General features: G+C 41.5%; 1 protein-coding gene across 1 annotated transcript in view; it reads left to right on the forward strand.

Annotated features, from left to right (window-relative positions):
* The first annotated feature begins 15440 nt into the window (after positions 1-15440).
* Positions 15441-17896, forward strand: part of NUGGC (nuclear GTPase, germinal center associated) — a 45679-nt gene continuing 43223 nt past the window's right edge. The window contains exon 1 of the mRNA XM_045879338.3: positions 15441-15537. Coding sequence (XP_045735294.1) covers positions 15495-15537 — 43 coding nt within the window. The 5' untranslated portion in view covers positions 15441-15494. The remainder of the gene's footprint in view (positions 15538-17896) is intronic.

Consider the following 17896-nt stretch of genomic DNA (forward strand, 5'->3'; position numbering starts at 1 on the left):
CATTTTTATAGGACAGCTCCAACTTCTTCCCCATTTGACATCTGGTTAGATCTGGGTGTCTAGATTCGGGCATCTCAAACAACATGTCCAAAACAGAACTCTATTTTTACTCCAATCTGCTCATTTCCCACTCTTCTTTATCTGAAGTTACTGTCATCCACTTTATCACTATCACTCTTTTGCCTCACAGAAGAGAACAAGTGAGTAGTACAGTGGTAAATTTTAAAATGAGGTTAGGGTAGGCCTTATTGAGAATGTGATATTTGAGTTAATGTTTGATATGCAGATATCAGGGGGAAGAGTATTTCAGGTAAAAGGAATGGTTAATGCAAAGGTCCTGGGGTGAGAGGATGCCTGGTTGTTCACGGAAAGTAAGGAGCATTGATGGAGCACTTAGTGAGGGATGTGTAATAGAGAAGTGATGGGGTGGGGTGGGGTGGAGGACAGAGCAGTTTATATAAGACCTCTTAGGCCATTGTAAAACCTTTGGCTTTTACTCTAAATGGTGTAGGAAGCTGTTGGAGAGTTTTTAGTGAGATGTGATCTGATTTATAACTTAAAATTATCTCTATTTGCTGTGTTGGGAATAGACCGGGAGGTGGGGACAGGCAGAAGAAGGGAGATCAGTTAGGTGGCTATTATCATACCTTTGCTGCAGATTCCCAAACTTGGCTGCACATTAGAATCACCTAGAGAGTAGTGAAAAATCCCAGCACCCAGATCACATCCCATACCAATTAAATAAAAATATCAAGTGGTGGGAGCCAGTCAGGTTTTAAAGATCCTTGGGTGATTCCAATGGGCAGCAAAGTTTGAGAACTACTGAACGAGTCCAGAAATGATTATAACTTGAGTCAGGATTATAACTTGGAAGTGATGAGAAGTGTTCAGAACCTGAAAATATTTTGAAAATTTCAACAAGCTTTCCCAACCAACCAGATGTGGGATATAAGAGAAAGAAAGACATCAACATCAAGGGTGATACTGAAGCTTTTGGACAAAGGGACTGGAACCATGTAGTTGCCATTAGCTGAAATGAATAAGCTTGTAGGCAGAGTGGGGTTTTGTGGTGGTGTGTAAGGAGGTCAATCCAGACATGTCATGTTTGGGATGCCTCGTGAGCAGTAAGCCATGAAAAAAGTTCAGGCTGGAGATACCAAATGAGAGTTACAGGTACGTAGGTGAAATTTAAAGCTATGAAATGGTACGTATGGAAAAGAAAGAGAAGACTAAAGACCAAGCTTTGGGGGCATTCTATTCTTAGCAGGTTGAGGAGAAGAGAAATAACCAGCAGGGGAAGCTGAGGAGGTGCCCCCAGGGAGGTGGGAAGAAAACTAGGAGAGTGGTGGTTACCTGGGAAACAAGTGAAAGTGTGTTAAGGAGGAGGGAGTGATCCACTGGGTCAAATGCTGCTGCTGAAGGGTCAAGTTAGATGAGGGTTGAAAACTGACTAAGATCATTGGGGACTTTGACAACAACAGTTTTATGAAAATGTAGTTGACTAGAGAAGGTTTAGATAGATTGAGAGGAGAGGAATTTGAGACAGTGAGTTTAGACAACTCATGAGGGATTTTGCCCTCAAGAAGTACAGAGAAATGGGATAGTAGCTGACAGAGAAAATAGTGTCAAAGGAAGTGTTTATTAAAATAATAACAGGGGCACCTGTGTGAGTCAGTCAGTTAAGCATCTAACTTCGGCCCAGGTCATGACTTTAGGGTCCTGGGATCAAGCCCCACATTGGGCTCTGTGCTCAGCATGGAGTCTGCTTGTCCCTCTCCCTCTGCCTTTCCCTCTGCTCATGCTCACTCTCTCTCTCTCAAATAAATGAATAAAATCTTTAAAAATAAAATAAAACATAATAATAAATAACAGCCAGTTTTTATGCCAATGGGAATAATCCAATGGAGAGTGAAAATCAGATGAATTACAAGAGGAAGATACTCTTCCTAGTCCTGGAGAGAGGTGCACAGCAGAAGGGATTTGCTTTTTTTTTTCCCCAGATGATATATTTTTTTAAATTTTTGTATTGTTATGTTAATCACCATACATTACATCACGAGTTTTTGATTCATTGCGTATAACACCCAGTGTTCCATGCAGAATGTGCCCTCTTTAATACCCATCACCAGGCTAACCCATCCTCCCATGTCCCTCCCCTCTAGAACCCTCAGTTTGTTTTTCAGAGTCCATCATCTCTCATGGTTCATCTCCCCCTCTGATTTCCCCCCTTCATTCTTCCTCTCCTGCTATCTTCTTCTTCTTCTTTTTTTTTTTAAACATATATTGTATTATTTGTTTCAAAGGTACGGATCTGTGATTCAACAGTCTTGCACAATTCACAGTGCTCACCATAGCACATACCCTCCCCAGTGTCTATCAGCCACCCCCCACCACTCCAGCAACCTTCAGTTTGTTTCCTCAGATTAAGAATTCCTCATATCAGTGAGGTCATATGATACATGTCTTTCTTTGACTTATTTATATTTTTATTATTTTTATATTTATAACACCCTCCAGTTCCATCCACATCCTTGCAAATGGCAAGATCTTATTCCTTTTGATGGCTGCATAATATTCCATTGTATATATATACACCACATCTTCTTTATCCATTCATCTGTCGATGGACATCTTGGCTCTTTCCACAGTTTGGCTATTGTGGACATTGCTGCTATAAACATGGGGTGCATGTACCCCTTCAGATCCCTACATTTGTATCTTTGGGGTAAATACCCAGTAGTGCAATTGCTGGATTGTACAGTATGAACCTCCATACTGTTTTCCAGAGCGGCTGCACCAGCTTGCATTCCCACCAACAGTGTAGGAGGGTTCCCCTTTCTCTGCATCCCCGCCAACATCCGTCATTTCCTGACTTGTTAATTTTAGCCATTCTGACTGGTGTGAGGTGATATCTCATTGAGGTTTTGATTTGGATTTCCCTGATGCCGAGTGATGTTGAGCATTTTTTCATGTGTCTGTTGGCCAGTTGGATGTCTTCTTTGAAAAAATGTCTGTTCATGTCTTCTGCCCATTTCTTGATTGGATCATTTGTTCTTTGGGTGTTGAGTTTGAGAAGTTCTTTATAGATTTTGGATACTAGCCCTTTATCTGATATGTCCTTTGCAAATATCTTCTCTCATTCTGTCAGTTGTCTTTTGGTTTTGTTGACTGTTTCTTTTGCTGTGCAAAAGCTTTTTATCTTGATGAAGTCCCAATAGTTCATTTATGCCCTTGCTTCCCTTGCCTTTGGTGATGTTTCTAGGAAGAAGTTGCTGCAGCTGAGGTCGAAGAGGTTGTTGCCTGTGTTCTCCTTTAGGATTTTGGTGGACTCCTATCTCACATTTAGGTCTTTCAACCATTTTGAGTCTATTTTTGTGTGTGGTGTAAGGAAATGGTCATTTCATTCTTCTGCATGTGGCTGTCCAAGTTTCCCAACACCATTTGTTGAAGAGACTGTCTTTTTTCCATTGGACATTCTTTCCTGCTTTGTTGAAGATTAGTTGACCATAGTGGAGGGTCCATTTCTGGGCTCTCTATTCTGTTCCATTGATCTATGTGTCTGTTTTTGTGCCAGTACCATACTGTCTTGATGATGACAGCTTTGTAATAGAGCTTGAAGTCTGGAATTGTGATGCCGCCAGCTTTGCTTTTCTTTTTCAACATTCCTCTGGCTATTCGCAGTCTTTTCTGGTTCCATACAAATTTTAGGATTATTTATTCCATTTCTTTGAAAAAAGTAGATGGTATTTTGATGGGGATTGCATTGAATGTGTAGATTGCTCTAGGTAACATTGACATCTTCACAATATTTGTTCTTCCAATCCATGAGCATGGAACGTTTTTCCATTTCTTTGTGTCTTCCTCAATTTCCTTCATGAGTATTTTATAGTTTTCAGAGTACAGATTCTTTGCCTCTTTGGTTAGATTTATTCCTAGGTATCTTATGGTTTTGGGTGCAATTGTAAATGGGATCAACTCCTTCATTTCTCTTTCTTCTGTCTTGTTGTTAGTGTATAGGAATGCCACTGATTTCTGTGCATTGATTTTATATCCTGCCACTTGACTGAATTCCTGTATGAGTTCTAGCAGTTTTGGTGTGGAGTCTTTTGGGTGTTCCACATAAAGTATCATATCATCTGCAAAGAGTGAGAGTTTGACTTCTTCTTTGCTGATTTGGATGCCTTTTATTTCTTTTTGTTGTCTGATTGCTGTGGCTAGGACTTCTAATACTATGTTGAATAGCAGTGGTGATAGTGGACATCCCTGCCATGTTCCTGACCTTAGGGGGAAAGCTCTCAGTTTTTCCCCATTGAGAATGATATTTGCTGTGGGTTTTTCATATATGGCTTTTATGATATTGAGGTATGTATCCTCTATCCCTATACTCTGAAGAGTTTTGATCAAGAAAGGATGCTGTACTTTGTCAAATGCTTTTTCTGCATCTATTGAGAGGATCATATGGCTCTTGTTCTTTCTTTTATTAATGTATTGTATCACGTTGATTGATTTGTGGATGTTGAACCAACCTTGCAGCCCAGGGATAAATCCCACTTGGTCGTAGTGAATAATCTTTTTAATGTACTGTTGTATCCTATTGGCTAGTATTTTGGTGAGAATTTTTGCATCCATGTTCATCAGGGATATTGGTCTGTAATTCTCCTTTTTGATGGGGTCTTTGTCTGGTTTTGGGATCAAGGTAATGCTGGCCTCGTAAAATGAGTTTGGAAGTTTTCCTTCCGTTTCTACTTTTTGGAACAGTTTCAGAAGAATAGGTATTAATTCTTCTTTAAATGTTTGGTAGAATTCCCCTGGGAAGCCATCTGGCCCTGGGCTTTCGTTTTTTGGGAGATTTTTGATTACTGCATCAATTTCCTTAGTGGTTATAGGTCTGTTCAGGTTTTCTATTTCTTCCTGGTTCAGTTTTGGTAGTTGATACATCTCTAGGAATGCATCCATTTCTTCCAGATTATCTAATTTGCTGGCATAGAGTTGCTCATAATATGTTCTTTGAATTGTTTGTATTTCTTTGGTGTTGATTGTGATCTCTCCTCTTTCATTCATGATTTTGTTGATTTGGGTCATTTCTCTTTTCTTTTTGATAAGTCTGGCCAGGGGTTTATCAATCTTGTTAATTCTTTCAAAGAACCAGCTCCTAGTTTCATTGACCTGTTCTACTGTTCTTTTAGTTTCTATTTCATTGATTTCTGCTCTGATCTTTATGATTTCTCTTCTCCTGCTGGGTTTAGGCTTTATTTGCTGTTCTTTCTCCAGCTCCTTTAAGTGTAGGGTTAGGTTGTATATTTGAGTCTTGTTTCTTGAGAAAGGTTTGTATTGCTATATACTTTCCTCTTAGGACTGCCTTTGCTGTATCCCAAAGATTTTGAATAGTTGTGTTTTCATTTTCATTTGTTTCCATGAATTTTTTTAATTCTTCTTTAATTTCCTGGTTGACCCATTCGTTCTTTAGTAGGATGCTCTTTAGCCTCCATGTATTTGAGTTCTTTCCGACTTTCCTCTTGTGATTGAGTTCTAGTTTCAAAGCATTGTGGTCTGAAAATGTGCAGGGAATGATCCCAATGTTTTGGTACCGGTTGAGACCTGATTTGTGACCTAGGATGTGATCTGTTCTGGAGAATGTTCCATGGGCACTAGAGAAGAATGTGTATTCTTTTGCTTTGGGATGGAATGTTCTGAATAGATCTGTGAAGTCCATTTGGTCCAGTGTGTCATTTAAAGTCTTTATTTCCGGGGCGCCTGGGTGGCTCAGTCGTTAGGCGTCTGCCTTCAGGTCAGGTCATGATCCCAGGGTCCTGGGATCGTGCCCTGCATCGGGCTCCCTGCTCCGCGGGGAGCCTGCTTCTCCCTCTCCCACTCCCCCTGCTTGTGTTGCCTCTCTCGCTGTCTCTCTCTCTCTGTCAAAACCAAAACCCAAACCAAAAAACTTAAAGTCTTTATTTCCTTGTTGATCTTTTGCTTAGATGATCTGTCCATTTCAGTGAGGGGGATGTTAAATTCCCCCACTATTATTGTATTGTTGTCGATGTGTTTCTTTGCTTTTGTTATTAATTGGCTTATATAATTGGCTGCTTCCATGTTAGGGGCATAGATATTTACAATTGTTAGATCTTCTTGTTGGATAGACTCTTTAAGTAGGATATAGTGTAGAAGGGATTTGCTTCTGATGTTCCTCTAGTAACAGGCTGGAAGGCAGAGCACATGAGTGCAGATTCTGATAGATGGTTGGTGTGATGATGGGGCTCTGTGCAAATTTTCTCTCAATTGCTTCAGTGTTTCCAGTGAATTCAATGAAAATGCAGCCTGGTAGATTTCCCAAACTTTTAACAGACCTAGATTTCGGGTGTCCAATAGCAGGTATGAAGGACCTCCATAAATAGCCCAGGCATCTTTAAAAATGATCAAAATTAATTTTAGTTATTAAGTACTTTAGTAGTACCTCTGATTTAGAATGCAAAGAAACAGCCAGTAGGGGGAGACCTGAGCATATGTGATGTGAACATAAGACTAAGTTGTGATTTTTGCCCAGAAGCATAAGATCCAACTCTAAGGATGGTATTCACATTGATATTCTTTGCTTTGAACTTTATACTGGTATTTCCATGGTTTTCTTATGGATGAGGCATACCATCTTGCTAAAAGTTCAAAGCAGTTTTTAAGATCACAGTCTAAATATTTATCTTTAATTCTTTTTAACCTCTTTGCTTTCCGAATCCCCACTTTGGACTAAAAAATACCTACAGTTACTGAGAGTTATCCTGGTAATGACTGAGTCTGCCTTTAAAGGTCAAACACAACCTGAAGCTGAAGGTTAAAAAATTTTTTCCCTGTACGTGATGTGATTGTTTAGGTTGCCAAACACAGCAAAGTAGAGTATGTTATACTTTCTTCTCCATTGGACAGCATTTTAAAAATATTTGTTTTTCTGGGTTTTTTAAAAGATTTATTTATTTTTACAGAGAGAGAGAGCAAGTACAAGTACAGGGGTGGGGGGGTGGGGAGGGGCAGAGGGAGAGGAAGGGAGAGAATCTCAAGCAGACTTCCCTGAGCACGGAGCCTGACACAGGGCTCCATCTCATGACCCTGAGTTCATGGCCTGAGCTGAAATCAAGAGTAGAACACCTAACCAACTGAGCCACCCAGGCGCCCCGTTTTTCTTTTCTCTCTCTCTTTTTTTTAATGGATGTAAAATTTAAGTTCCAAAGAGATCTTTAAAACTTTATGACCCTCATTTCTACAAACAACCCAATGTTGTTTGGTTTTTGGTGAGTTTCAAGACTTTGTTACCAAGAGTCAGTTTATCTTTACCATCTTATGTCATGTATCTTGAGCAGTGATCTTGTATTTGGAGGTGTAGGAACCAGTGCATTGTTTCTCTTGGGACTGGGGCATTTTTCCTATCTGCTCAAGTAAGTTAGATCCATCAGAATAGGGCACCTGGGTGGCTCAATCAGTTAAGCATCTGCCTGGAATCCTGGGATCAAGGCCTGAGTTGGGCTTCCTGCTCAGCAGGGAGTCTGCTTCTCCCTCTATCCTTCCCCCTTGCTTGTGATCGCTCTCTCTCTCTCAAATAAATAAATAAAATCTTTAAAAAAAAAGATCCATCAGAATAAATTTCCCCCTCAAAGAAAGAATGCTGCAGGATGGATGCTGCAATTTATTTGGAAAGAAAAAAATTACTAATACCTTCCTGCTTGTAGGAATAGGGCAGAGAAGGATGTAAGATCCCCAGTTCACACACAATTTAAGTTTAAATGAGAGAGGGAAATAGCATGAATCAATTTCAGAAGGGGGAGATCGTCATAAACAGCCCTTGGATGGCAAGTCAGTTTCGCTTCTGCTTGTGTGAATGTGGCTTGTGACTGTGGCCACAAAGGGCTATATACCCCAGCTGGTTCCACATATCTTTACCAAGGCAAAGAAACTGCCACCATCTCTTCTGTGGACTCCCAAAGCTGAAGCAGAAAAAGTGACATCTGGTAAGTTGTATCTCTTATGTAATTTTTGCTGTAATGTATGCTTGGTTTAAAGAAATAGACTTCAGATTTATAGAAATATTGGGAAGATAGTACTAAGAGTCCTCATATAACCTACACCCAAGTTTCTCTCTTATTTACATCAGAATGGTACATTTGTCACAATTAATGAACCCATATTTGTAGCATTATTATTAACTAAAGGCAATACTTTATTTAGATTGTCTTAGGTTTTTTTTTTTTTTTCTACTTTCCTTTTTGTGTTGTAGGATCCCATCCAGGACACCATATTACATTTAATTGTCATGTCTCCTTAGGCTCTTCTTGGCTGTGACAGTTTCTCAGACTTTGTTTTTTATGATCTTGACAGTTTTGAGGAGTACTGGTCAGATATTCTGTAGGTTTAACCCCTATTGAAATGTATCTGTTTTTTTCATGATTAGATTGGAGTGATGGGTTTAGGGGAGGAAGATCACAGAGTTAAAGTGCTGCTCTCACCTCATCAGGTCAAGGGTACATACAGACAGTTTGATCTGTGACTGTTGATGTTAACCTTCATCACCTGGCTGAGGCAATGTGTGTCAGGTCTCTCTCCTGTAAAGTTACTTTTCTCCCCTCCTTTCCAGACTGCCCTCTTTGGAAGGGAGTCACTCTGCAAAGCCCACACTTAAGGAGTGGGGGGTTATGTTCCCTCTCCTTGAGGGTAAAGTATCTACATAAATTATTTGGAATTTTTCTATATGGAAGACTTGTTTCTTCTCCCTCTCTTAATCATCTTAAGGTAAGTTTTTTTTTTTTTTTTTTGGTGAAAGAAAGTGGGTTTCACTTCCTGGTTGGTTTAAGTGAATTTTAAGGCTATGCAAAGACCAATGAAATAGAATCTGGAGAATCAGGTTTTAGCTTGAATTTTACGTAAGAGTGTGATCTTAGGCAAGTTTCTAATCATTCCTCCCTTCCAAAAAAAACAGCAATTTCAGTCATCATCAGGGGTAGTATTAATGTCATATTTATTTATTTATTTGAGAGAGAGAGAGTGCATGAGCATGGGGAGGGGGGGCAGAGGGAGCAGGAGAAGCAGACTCCCCACTGAGCAGGGAGCCTGACACGGGGCTTGATCCCAGGATCCTGAGATCATAACCTGAGCCAAAGGCAGACACTTAACCAACTGAGCCACCCAGGTGCCCTATTAATGTCATCTTATGTCTCATTAGCTTTGGCAAGCTTGGGGGAGCAGTATGAGGAGATTGGAATTCATTTTGTTTGTACATTTGCCTCTGATAATGTACGTTATGAAAATATCTGCTTATTTTACTTACCTCCTCATGGGGGGTGAAGGAAGGAGAAAATCATGTTATTCTAATAACTCCTTTACTATATCTACCTCTGGGGGCTGCGCTTCTCAGGTTGCACATACTAACTCATGTGTTAATGCTGAAAATGTAACTCTTATCCTTTGGGGATTCGCAGGTCCTTGTTTCATTTTTGCTTCAGAGCTAATGTGTTTAAATTGCTTTTTTGGCACATACCTAGCTTGGAAGAGCAGTGCAATGTCCAATAAAGTGGTTAGGATATGTTGCCAATACCAAAGGTGCTTAAAACTTAAAAAGAAAGGAAATAAATCCTAAACGTCACCAGCATTCCATAAGTTTATTAAGAATCTCCTTCTCCTTATTTCATACTCCAGCCCACCTCTCTATGGGAAGAGGTTAAGACTTCACCAAGGCCTCTTGAAAGACAATGAGATAGAACTCTCAAGGTTATTGACTGATCAATGTGGACAAGAATGGAGTCAGTTTATCAGTGAAGGTGGCATATATACTCTCAAAACTAAATAGACTTGACCCCGGTGAATACTTGTACTGATTTCTAATTTAAGTGTCTTCACCAAATATTCTAAAAATAAATAACATTTATACGGATGCTTAAGTGCCTACAGACCAACTGTGCATGAAATATTACATTTAGTCATCACAATGAACTCCTGATATAGGTCTCTTTATAGTCTCATTTTATATGTGGATAAACTGAGGCTTACAGAGGTTAGGTGATTTGTTCAGTGTTACATTGGAGTCCTGGAACATGATCCCCAAATCCTGAGTAATTTCCACTACACCATTCACATTTTGGAATGTAAGCCCTGTGTGTGTAGACACCTTCCCCATTTTGTTCCCCGATGTAGGCCCAGCACCTAGGAATACCTGGCACATAATAGACACTCAACAAATATTTGAATAAATGAATGAATGAATGTAATTCCTGCCATTATTAATCTTACCATCTAAGATACATTTAAAAGATAACACCTCATTCCTTCAACAAATATGTATTCAATGCTTACTATGGACCAAATCCTTCCCACATTCAATAAAAGTAGGGAGTAAACCAATTAATGATCAAAATACCCTATAAAGGAAGTTTGCTAAGTTAGGCATTTTGATGTTTTCCTATTAGTGCTTCCTTGGGGGTAGGGGTAGGAGACAGAAATGCAAGGATAACAAGAATCATGTTAGGAAGGGTTAATGATGTGAAGCAAGGTGGGGTGAGATGAGATTCTGGCTGAAGGAGAAGAGCTAGGGGGAAGAGGACAGGATGTTTGCAATTCTTAAGCACATTCAATTCTGCATCAGACACGGAATGCAGTGAAAGTGTTCTACTCAGTCTCTCCCCCCCCACCTCTCTCTCTCTCTCTCTCACACACACACACACACACACACAGACACAGACAAACACAGACACAGACACACACACACACACACGCTGGGTTATTTTACTTCTGAGGGCACTGAAGAATGAATGTTCAATCAAAAACTTCAGTTTGAGTCCCAAGTACAATTTTATCGAGTAGCTATTCTCAGTCCTACTCGACAGTCTTCATTTCCAAAATGCCTTTGTTATGTATTTGAAGGAGCCCCTCATTTGTGAGCGCTGTTCCCTCCATTCTCCTGCACTTAAGCTCCAGAGGCTTTATTTATATAGTACCTATGAGAGGCTGCTTGGTGGAATGGAGAGAACACTAAACTTGGAGTCCCTCTGACCTTGGACAAGTTCCTTTCCCTCGCTGGGCCTCAGTGTCCATATCTGTAGAAGAAGGGGCTCAAGAGCATTCTTTATTTAATTCCAGTATATGAAGCTGTTCTAATAAAGGGATAACTACTGAATTTGTGCATTTGATGTCAAAAAAAGACATCAAGCAAATGCATTTGTGCATTTGATGTCAAAAAAAGACATCAAGCAAATGCATTTGTGCATTTGATGTCAAAAAAAGACATCAAGTAAACACAAACAAGAAAGGGAGAATCGGAGAAGCAAGAATAACTGTCAAAAGTCAAAATTGTTTAACAGGAAATGCGTTCTGTGCAACCTTCCCATATCTAGCTAAATATGCAGAGAGTCTCATTTAAAAGATGCTATTCTTAGGCTCAGTGCACATGAATGTAAATAAGCACTAAAATCAAAACTTCAGTGCTAACGGCGCAGTTGAAATGCAAGTGAAATAAACCACATGTGAAAACCTTGCCTGTATGAGCAATAAATTTGAACTCTTTTCAATTGCTTCTCCACAGCAGCCAAACTTTCACAAGATGCAACCACCATTACTACCTCTCCTTGGGGATAAAGTCGATCCCCACATAATTCGAGGAAGGACTGTGCACCCGTGGGTCCTTTGCTCCTGAAAGCGAAATGAACCTGAAATTACAGGAATCTTGGTTGTGCTGCTTTTGATTGCACATGAGCCCTAATCATTGGTACAGTCTTGGTTTCAATGGCAGGTGACATTTCAAATTAAGAATTTTAATCCTTTTGGCATCCAACTAAATCAGAGAAGGACTAGATCAATCTTTCATTCATAGATGGGGAAACTAAGACCAAGGGTGATAAAAATGACTTGTCTGAAGTCCTACAGCTTCTTTGACTGATGGAAAAGCCAGAACTGTACATTCTACACCTGACTGGTGCCTTATTGCCCTTTCTACCATCACCTAGTTCAGCTCAGGGACTATGGACTGAGTGTCTGCACCGTACTACCCTCCCTATTGAGATATCTGTTTATAAGCTTTCCTTTTAAGTGCCTGGTGTTTCTTTCATTCTACTTTCTCAGCCTTTTTGTTAGTGATTCCTTCCCACTTTCCAGTGTCTTGGTTTACTGATCAAATGGTCTCTTCCTGCCAGTCTTTGGACACTGGCAGAAGGGATTGGAAGCCCAATTTGCCACCACCATAACTCAAATCATTTCCAGTTTCTCCACATTTCAGTGAGGGATCACAAATTACTCATGCACTGGTACCATAGATGCCCCTGCATTGGGAGGCTCATGATTTGGTGTCTCCACTGCATGCAGCAGCAAAGCCCAGGCCAAACCCTGGCTAGCCTTTGCTAGCCATTGTGTACCGTTGGTTTCATAAATGAAGTTAGATGAATTGAAGTCCCTGCAAACCTAAAGGAAGCCAAAAACCAGTGCTCAGGATTTGCTGAACATGTCTGCTTCTCCTCTAAATCTCCTTCTTTTTTTTTTTCTTAAGATTTTATTTACTTATTTGACACGGAGAGAGAGCACAAGCCGGGGGAGTGGCAAGCAGAGGGAGAGGGAGAAGCAGGCTCCCCACTGAGCAGGGATCCCAATGTGGGGCTCCATCCCAGGACTCTGGGATCATGACCTGAGCCGAAGGCAGACATTTAACGACTGAGCCACCCAGGCGCCCCGAGTGTGTTCGTTCTTGTAGCAAGCATTTGTTAAGCACCTACTAAGTGTCAAGCTCTGTGCTGGATACACCTCTGATACGGTGCCTAACATTTTGTGTGACTGTGGCTCATTGAGCTGCTGTCTTCAGAAAACAACCGATCGCTTTCTTTCTTGGGGTAATTCCTAGTTCTGTATCTAAAGTTATTGATGGGGGGGCGCCTGGCTGGCTCAGTCGGTGGAGCACAACTCTTTGTCTCTGGGTCATGAGTTTGAGCCCCATGTTGGGCATAGAGCCTACTTAAAAAAAATCAAGTTATTGATAGGCATTGCCATATACTTGCACACATTATAGCTCATCTACACATTTGTTTTCCTATCTTACCTAGGTGTTGATGTGACTTAACATTTCCAACTCAGCATTACAAACCAGGAACTGCTTGTGTCTCTCGTGAATTTTTGTGACCTCGTAGAGGACTTCTACTACTAGCTTTGCTGGCAAACAATTCAAGTAAGAACATAGAATCTTGGGATTTGAAGAGGCCTTAAAATTCATCTAGTTGGATGTCGCTGTTAAGTGGTCCCCCCAGTATAGGTTCAGAGACCTTTAGTGGCAGAAAATTCATTACTTTCTAAGGGAGCTCATTGCATTTGGACAACTCTAACTACTAGAGTATGTTAAGCCGAAATGTACCTTCCACGAAAGCTAAGTGCCCTAGTGGTCCTCTCTTGGGACCGCAGAAAACATGTATCATCCCTCTTGGATATGCAACTCTAAGGTCATGTATTTGAAGACCGCTGTGAAGTCCTATCCACATCTTCTGCCTTTGCCATACCATCCCCTTGTCAAGTTCAGCATTCCCAACACTATTCATGGTTGTTGCTGTTCCATTTGCATACTTGTCCTCTTGTTCCTACTCTTTGCTTTACTCTTTAAGCCGGGACTCTAATTGTATCAAAAACTAATTTGGTTTAAATAAAAACTTAAAAAAAACCATCCTATGGTGTAGAATCTCATCAGAAGCTTCCCATCCCTTATTTCATTCATTCATTCATTCATTCATTCATTCATTCATTCATTCATTCATTCAACATTTATTTTCAGCCATTGCACTTCATGATGGAAATGCAACATTGAAACAAATGTAGATAGAACCTCCAATAGCTCATGGTTCAGAAAGGAGGAAGGGGCAAGAAAGGAGTATAACAGAGGTGTGCTTGGAGCAGTGGTTACACAAGAAGGGAATGATTGGAAATCAGGACAGTTTCATAGAGGAAATGCTAAAACAGGGTCTTAAAGAAAGAGTAGGAATTCACCAGGAAGAAGAGGGGAAGGGTACCCTACACAGAGAGAAGAGCCTACGCTAAACTGCATGAATGATTAGGAGGCCATGCCTTAGAGAACTGTAGGGAGTTTGGGGTGGTCTGAGAGGGAGCCTCAGGATAAAGAATGGAGAGATGAAGAACTCAGCCTCAGGACCTTGCACATAGTAGGGATTCCCACCACATCCAGCCAACACCTACCAAGTACAGAAACCATTTGGCCAGTTAATATCCACCAGCCAAGCTAAGCAGAAGAGGCTGTTTTGACTCTAACAGCCCAGGAGTCTAGTGGCAGTTGACAGATCAGGTGGGATTTTGCATTTTTCAAAAGGGCCGGTGACTGTCTGCTTTTGAAATACATGGCTGAGTGATCCACACAGCAACATCAGATAAGGAGAGGAAGCTCCCCACCTGTGTTGCTCAAATTCTTCTCTATGTGTGGAGACAAAGAAGCTCCAGGATAGCATATCCCTACCCAGTCTGTGCAGTGCACTCTGTTCTGGGCCTCTCTTGGCGCTGTTCTCTCTCCATGCCCAAGGTCTGTCGGCCTGTGGGCTGCAGGCAGGTGGGATCTGACACTTCTCCTTTTGGATGTGCCTCTCTTTGCCCCACCCCCTAACCCTGCAGATACCCCAAGCTGTGGTGCTGCATATAGAGCCGAGTAGGTGTGTCTTCCTCGTCGAAGTGGAGTGAGGTGGCAAAGAAGATCCAGAGAAGGGGCTCATTTGGTTTGGTGTCTGCCTTCAGCTCAGATCATGATCCTGGAATCCTGGGATCGAGCCCCATGTCAGGCTCCCTGCTCAGCGGGGGTCTGCTTCTGCCTCTCCCTCTGTCCCTCCACTTGCTTGTGCTCTGTGTGTGTTTGTGTGTGTCTCTGTCTCAAATAAATAAATAAAATCTTTAAAAAAAAAAGAAGATCCAGAGAACCTAGTTATCACAGCTCTCCTGCACGACTCAGTAGCTCCCAAAGCAACTCCAGGGAACCCTAGGAATATCAAATGTTCCATCCATCTTCCAGATTCTTGCTGAGACCTGCTGGAACTAAATATAACGGAACCCAAGGCTTACCTGATTGGGCCATTTATGTCACCCAAAGGAGTAAAGCCATATAATCTCACCTTTATGGCTCTGATCACTGGAGGTTTATGGTTATTTCAGAGTGGGTAGTCTTAAAGATCTCAGATAATATCAGTTTAAAGTTCTATAGATGTAAGGACTATTGAAAACCAATAGTCCAACATGGATCTTTGTCATGTTTAAATAGACATGTAGCATATGTTATGAGGAATTCAAAGACAAGTTAGAATGGCTACTGCCCTTTAGGAGCTTGGAATCTAGTCGGGGAAACAAAGCAGAAGCAGATTTACACATTGTTGTTGTTTTTGTTTTGCTTTTTGTATTTAGAACTTCTGCTGTTATCCCCACCCCCACCCTTGTACTTTGTATGTATTTTCAGGCTGGTTCTCCTAAGTGGACAAAAGCAGGCGTTTGCATAACAGGAGATGGAAGACACTGAGGATTTTGTGGGTCAGGGGCCACATCCAGGTAACATCCCTACAATATTCCCTGATGGAATAAATAGTTCCTATTTATCATTATATAATGAAGGGCCAATGGGTTGAGACTGTATTTAATTATAGTCAGTGTTCCTTCCTCTTTATTCAAAAGCTGATTTCTTATGACATGGTATAATAGTGAATGAATATAAATTATTTCAACAACTAAAATAGACTATTCATAATGTAGTAGACTGTCTGACCAGCAATTATATTTGTAGACACACACACACAGCCCTTTTAAAAGGAGGTTCCAGAAACCCATCTTGGATTTTCTGAGAGTAGTCTCTCTTGGAATGGGCAAGGTAAGGCCCCTGGAATCATATCAGGTGCTTTTCTTAGAAGGGGAGATATAGGGTGAAAGCCTTTGCAGTCAGGGAGGGCGGCCTCCCTCCCTAGAAGGCTGATGTAGAGCCCCTGGAGCCAAGGAGGGAGACTTCTCTAGGAAGATGCAGGAAAGTAACCCCTATGTACAGAAAACAGGGAGTACCACATCCTTTGTGTTTTGAGAATTGAGAGGAAAAATTCCTCACTCACAGGGGATGAAATCCCTGAGGTGCAAGGAATACACGGTTTCTGGGTCAGTGGGGTGGTGGCTAGCATCTGAGGCATGGCTGGTCACGTAAACTGAAAGAATGATAACATTGGGGCACCCTTGGTTGAGCTTAGCCCTGAAAGAGCTTACTTGGAAGATCCATGGCACTCTCTGTCCAGCAACCCTCGGGATTAATGAGCCCGTATCCTGTGTCCGGCTTTTAAGGATCAGTTTTTCAAAAGCGACACCTGGTGGCAGCAAGAAGCAACAGCAGCAGTAGACTAGCTTTGGACTGCCCCCACCCACCCCTACTGCTCTTTTTCTAGGGTGATTCAGTTTAAAATGCTGGAAAAGGAGAGGGAGTGCTTGAGCCGTTACAAGGAATGAGAAGAGATGTGGCCAGTTCAGACCAGTTCATTCCAGTTACAATCTATATAGCAAGAGTACCCTTAAATGGTCCAAATCCCAGATAGAATACTTTCTCCTTTCCAAGGGGCTTTTCATTTTAGAAATTGAAGAAAAAGTTTAAAACCCTGCTATTTTATCTGACTTCTTAGCCTTTGCTTTGGTTGAGAAATAAGCTTCCGATCTTTTATCAGATTAATTGCCAGTGCTTATAAAATTGAAATAAAGGCCATGGATACATGGGCCCATCCCTTCTTTTATACACATGGCTAAGATACTATGCACATACTGTTTGCAAAAAAGAGTTCCTGAGTTCTGAAGTCGAGATCAAAGCCTGACATCCTTCACTTAAGACACGAAGGTTGGAATCCTGAGACACCTTTTATAACATGGACTAAAGTATTCTTCGGCCTGTAGCTGGTCTAGGGTGGCCTGAGTGGCAGATTCTTTTCTTCCCTGCTTCTTCTTCTCCAGCTCCAACCACTGAGCCAGCAACTTGGTATTTAATTCTATGCAATCCTTAAACTAAGCCATGATGAATTCTTTGAGTTGAGCTCGATCAAAGAAGTTGGAATGTCTGAGACAGGAGGGTCTGAAATACAAGCTCTTTCAACTCCCTGTCACTGCATGAACATGAAGTGGCAGAGAGTTGGGCTTTGGCAAACAGCATCCCACTGCACTGCAATACTTTCTGGGGTGTGAGCTGGCTCCAGGACATGGCAGGATTTGTCCTGGAAGCCGTAAGGCTGAACCGTCTGGAAGACCTGCTGTCTGGAGCCCAGTGGTGGAGGCTGGGCCTTCTGCATAGGCTGCTATCCTGGGTCCTAAAGTGAAACTTCTCTGTGGTTCTTCAAGGAAGATGACCTCCCAAGTGTCATGCTCAGTTTGGGGGCCTCACGCTCCTGTATGAGCTTGGAGTGCCATGACTCTTGGGGATCAACTCTTAGGGTTCATCTCATGGCCATTTCCCAATCCCAGGAGCACTGGGTTAGGATCATTTCCAATCACCTTGACCCCAAAGACCCACTTATGGCCCTTTTCTAACCAGGTGGAGACCACCAGGGGGTGTTTTCTAAAACTCATCCAAAACACAGTGTTTTGGTTGTGCCCTTTCCCAAGGATTATGGACCCTACCAGCCCTTCACTTCATAACCAAAGGAAACCATTAAAGTGAATAAATCTCTGGAGAACTACAAAGACTTGCTTCTTAGAGATTTCCCTTCCTTTTTATGTAAGGAAGCAGCTGCTAATGACTTTCAATGAAGAAGGGGGAAAATTCTTCCAAATTTAACCTCTGAAGGGCATCCACTGGTAGAACACCCTCCCACACTGTTACATTGAGTATATTTTTTGTCGGCCCTCTCATCTTATAGATGATCAAGGAGAAATTATTTGCCCTGGTTATGTG

The sequence above is a fragment of the Mirounga angustirostris genome, unplaced genomic scaffold, assembly GCF_029215605.1.
Source record: "Mirounga angustirostris isolate CCGP_5_RB_7025 unplaced genomic scaffold, mMirAng1.0.hap1 SCAF_2, whole genome shotgun sequence".
NCBI lineage: Eukaryota > Metazoa > Chordata > Mammalia > Carnivora > Phocidae > Mirounga > Mirounga angustirostris.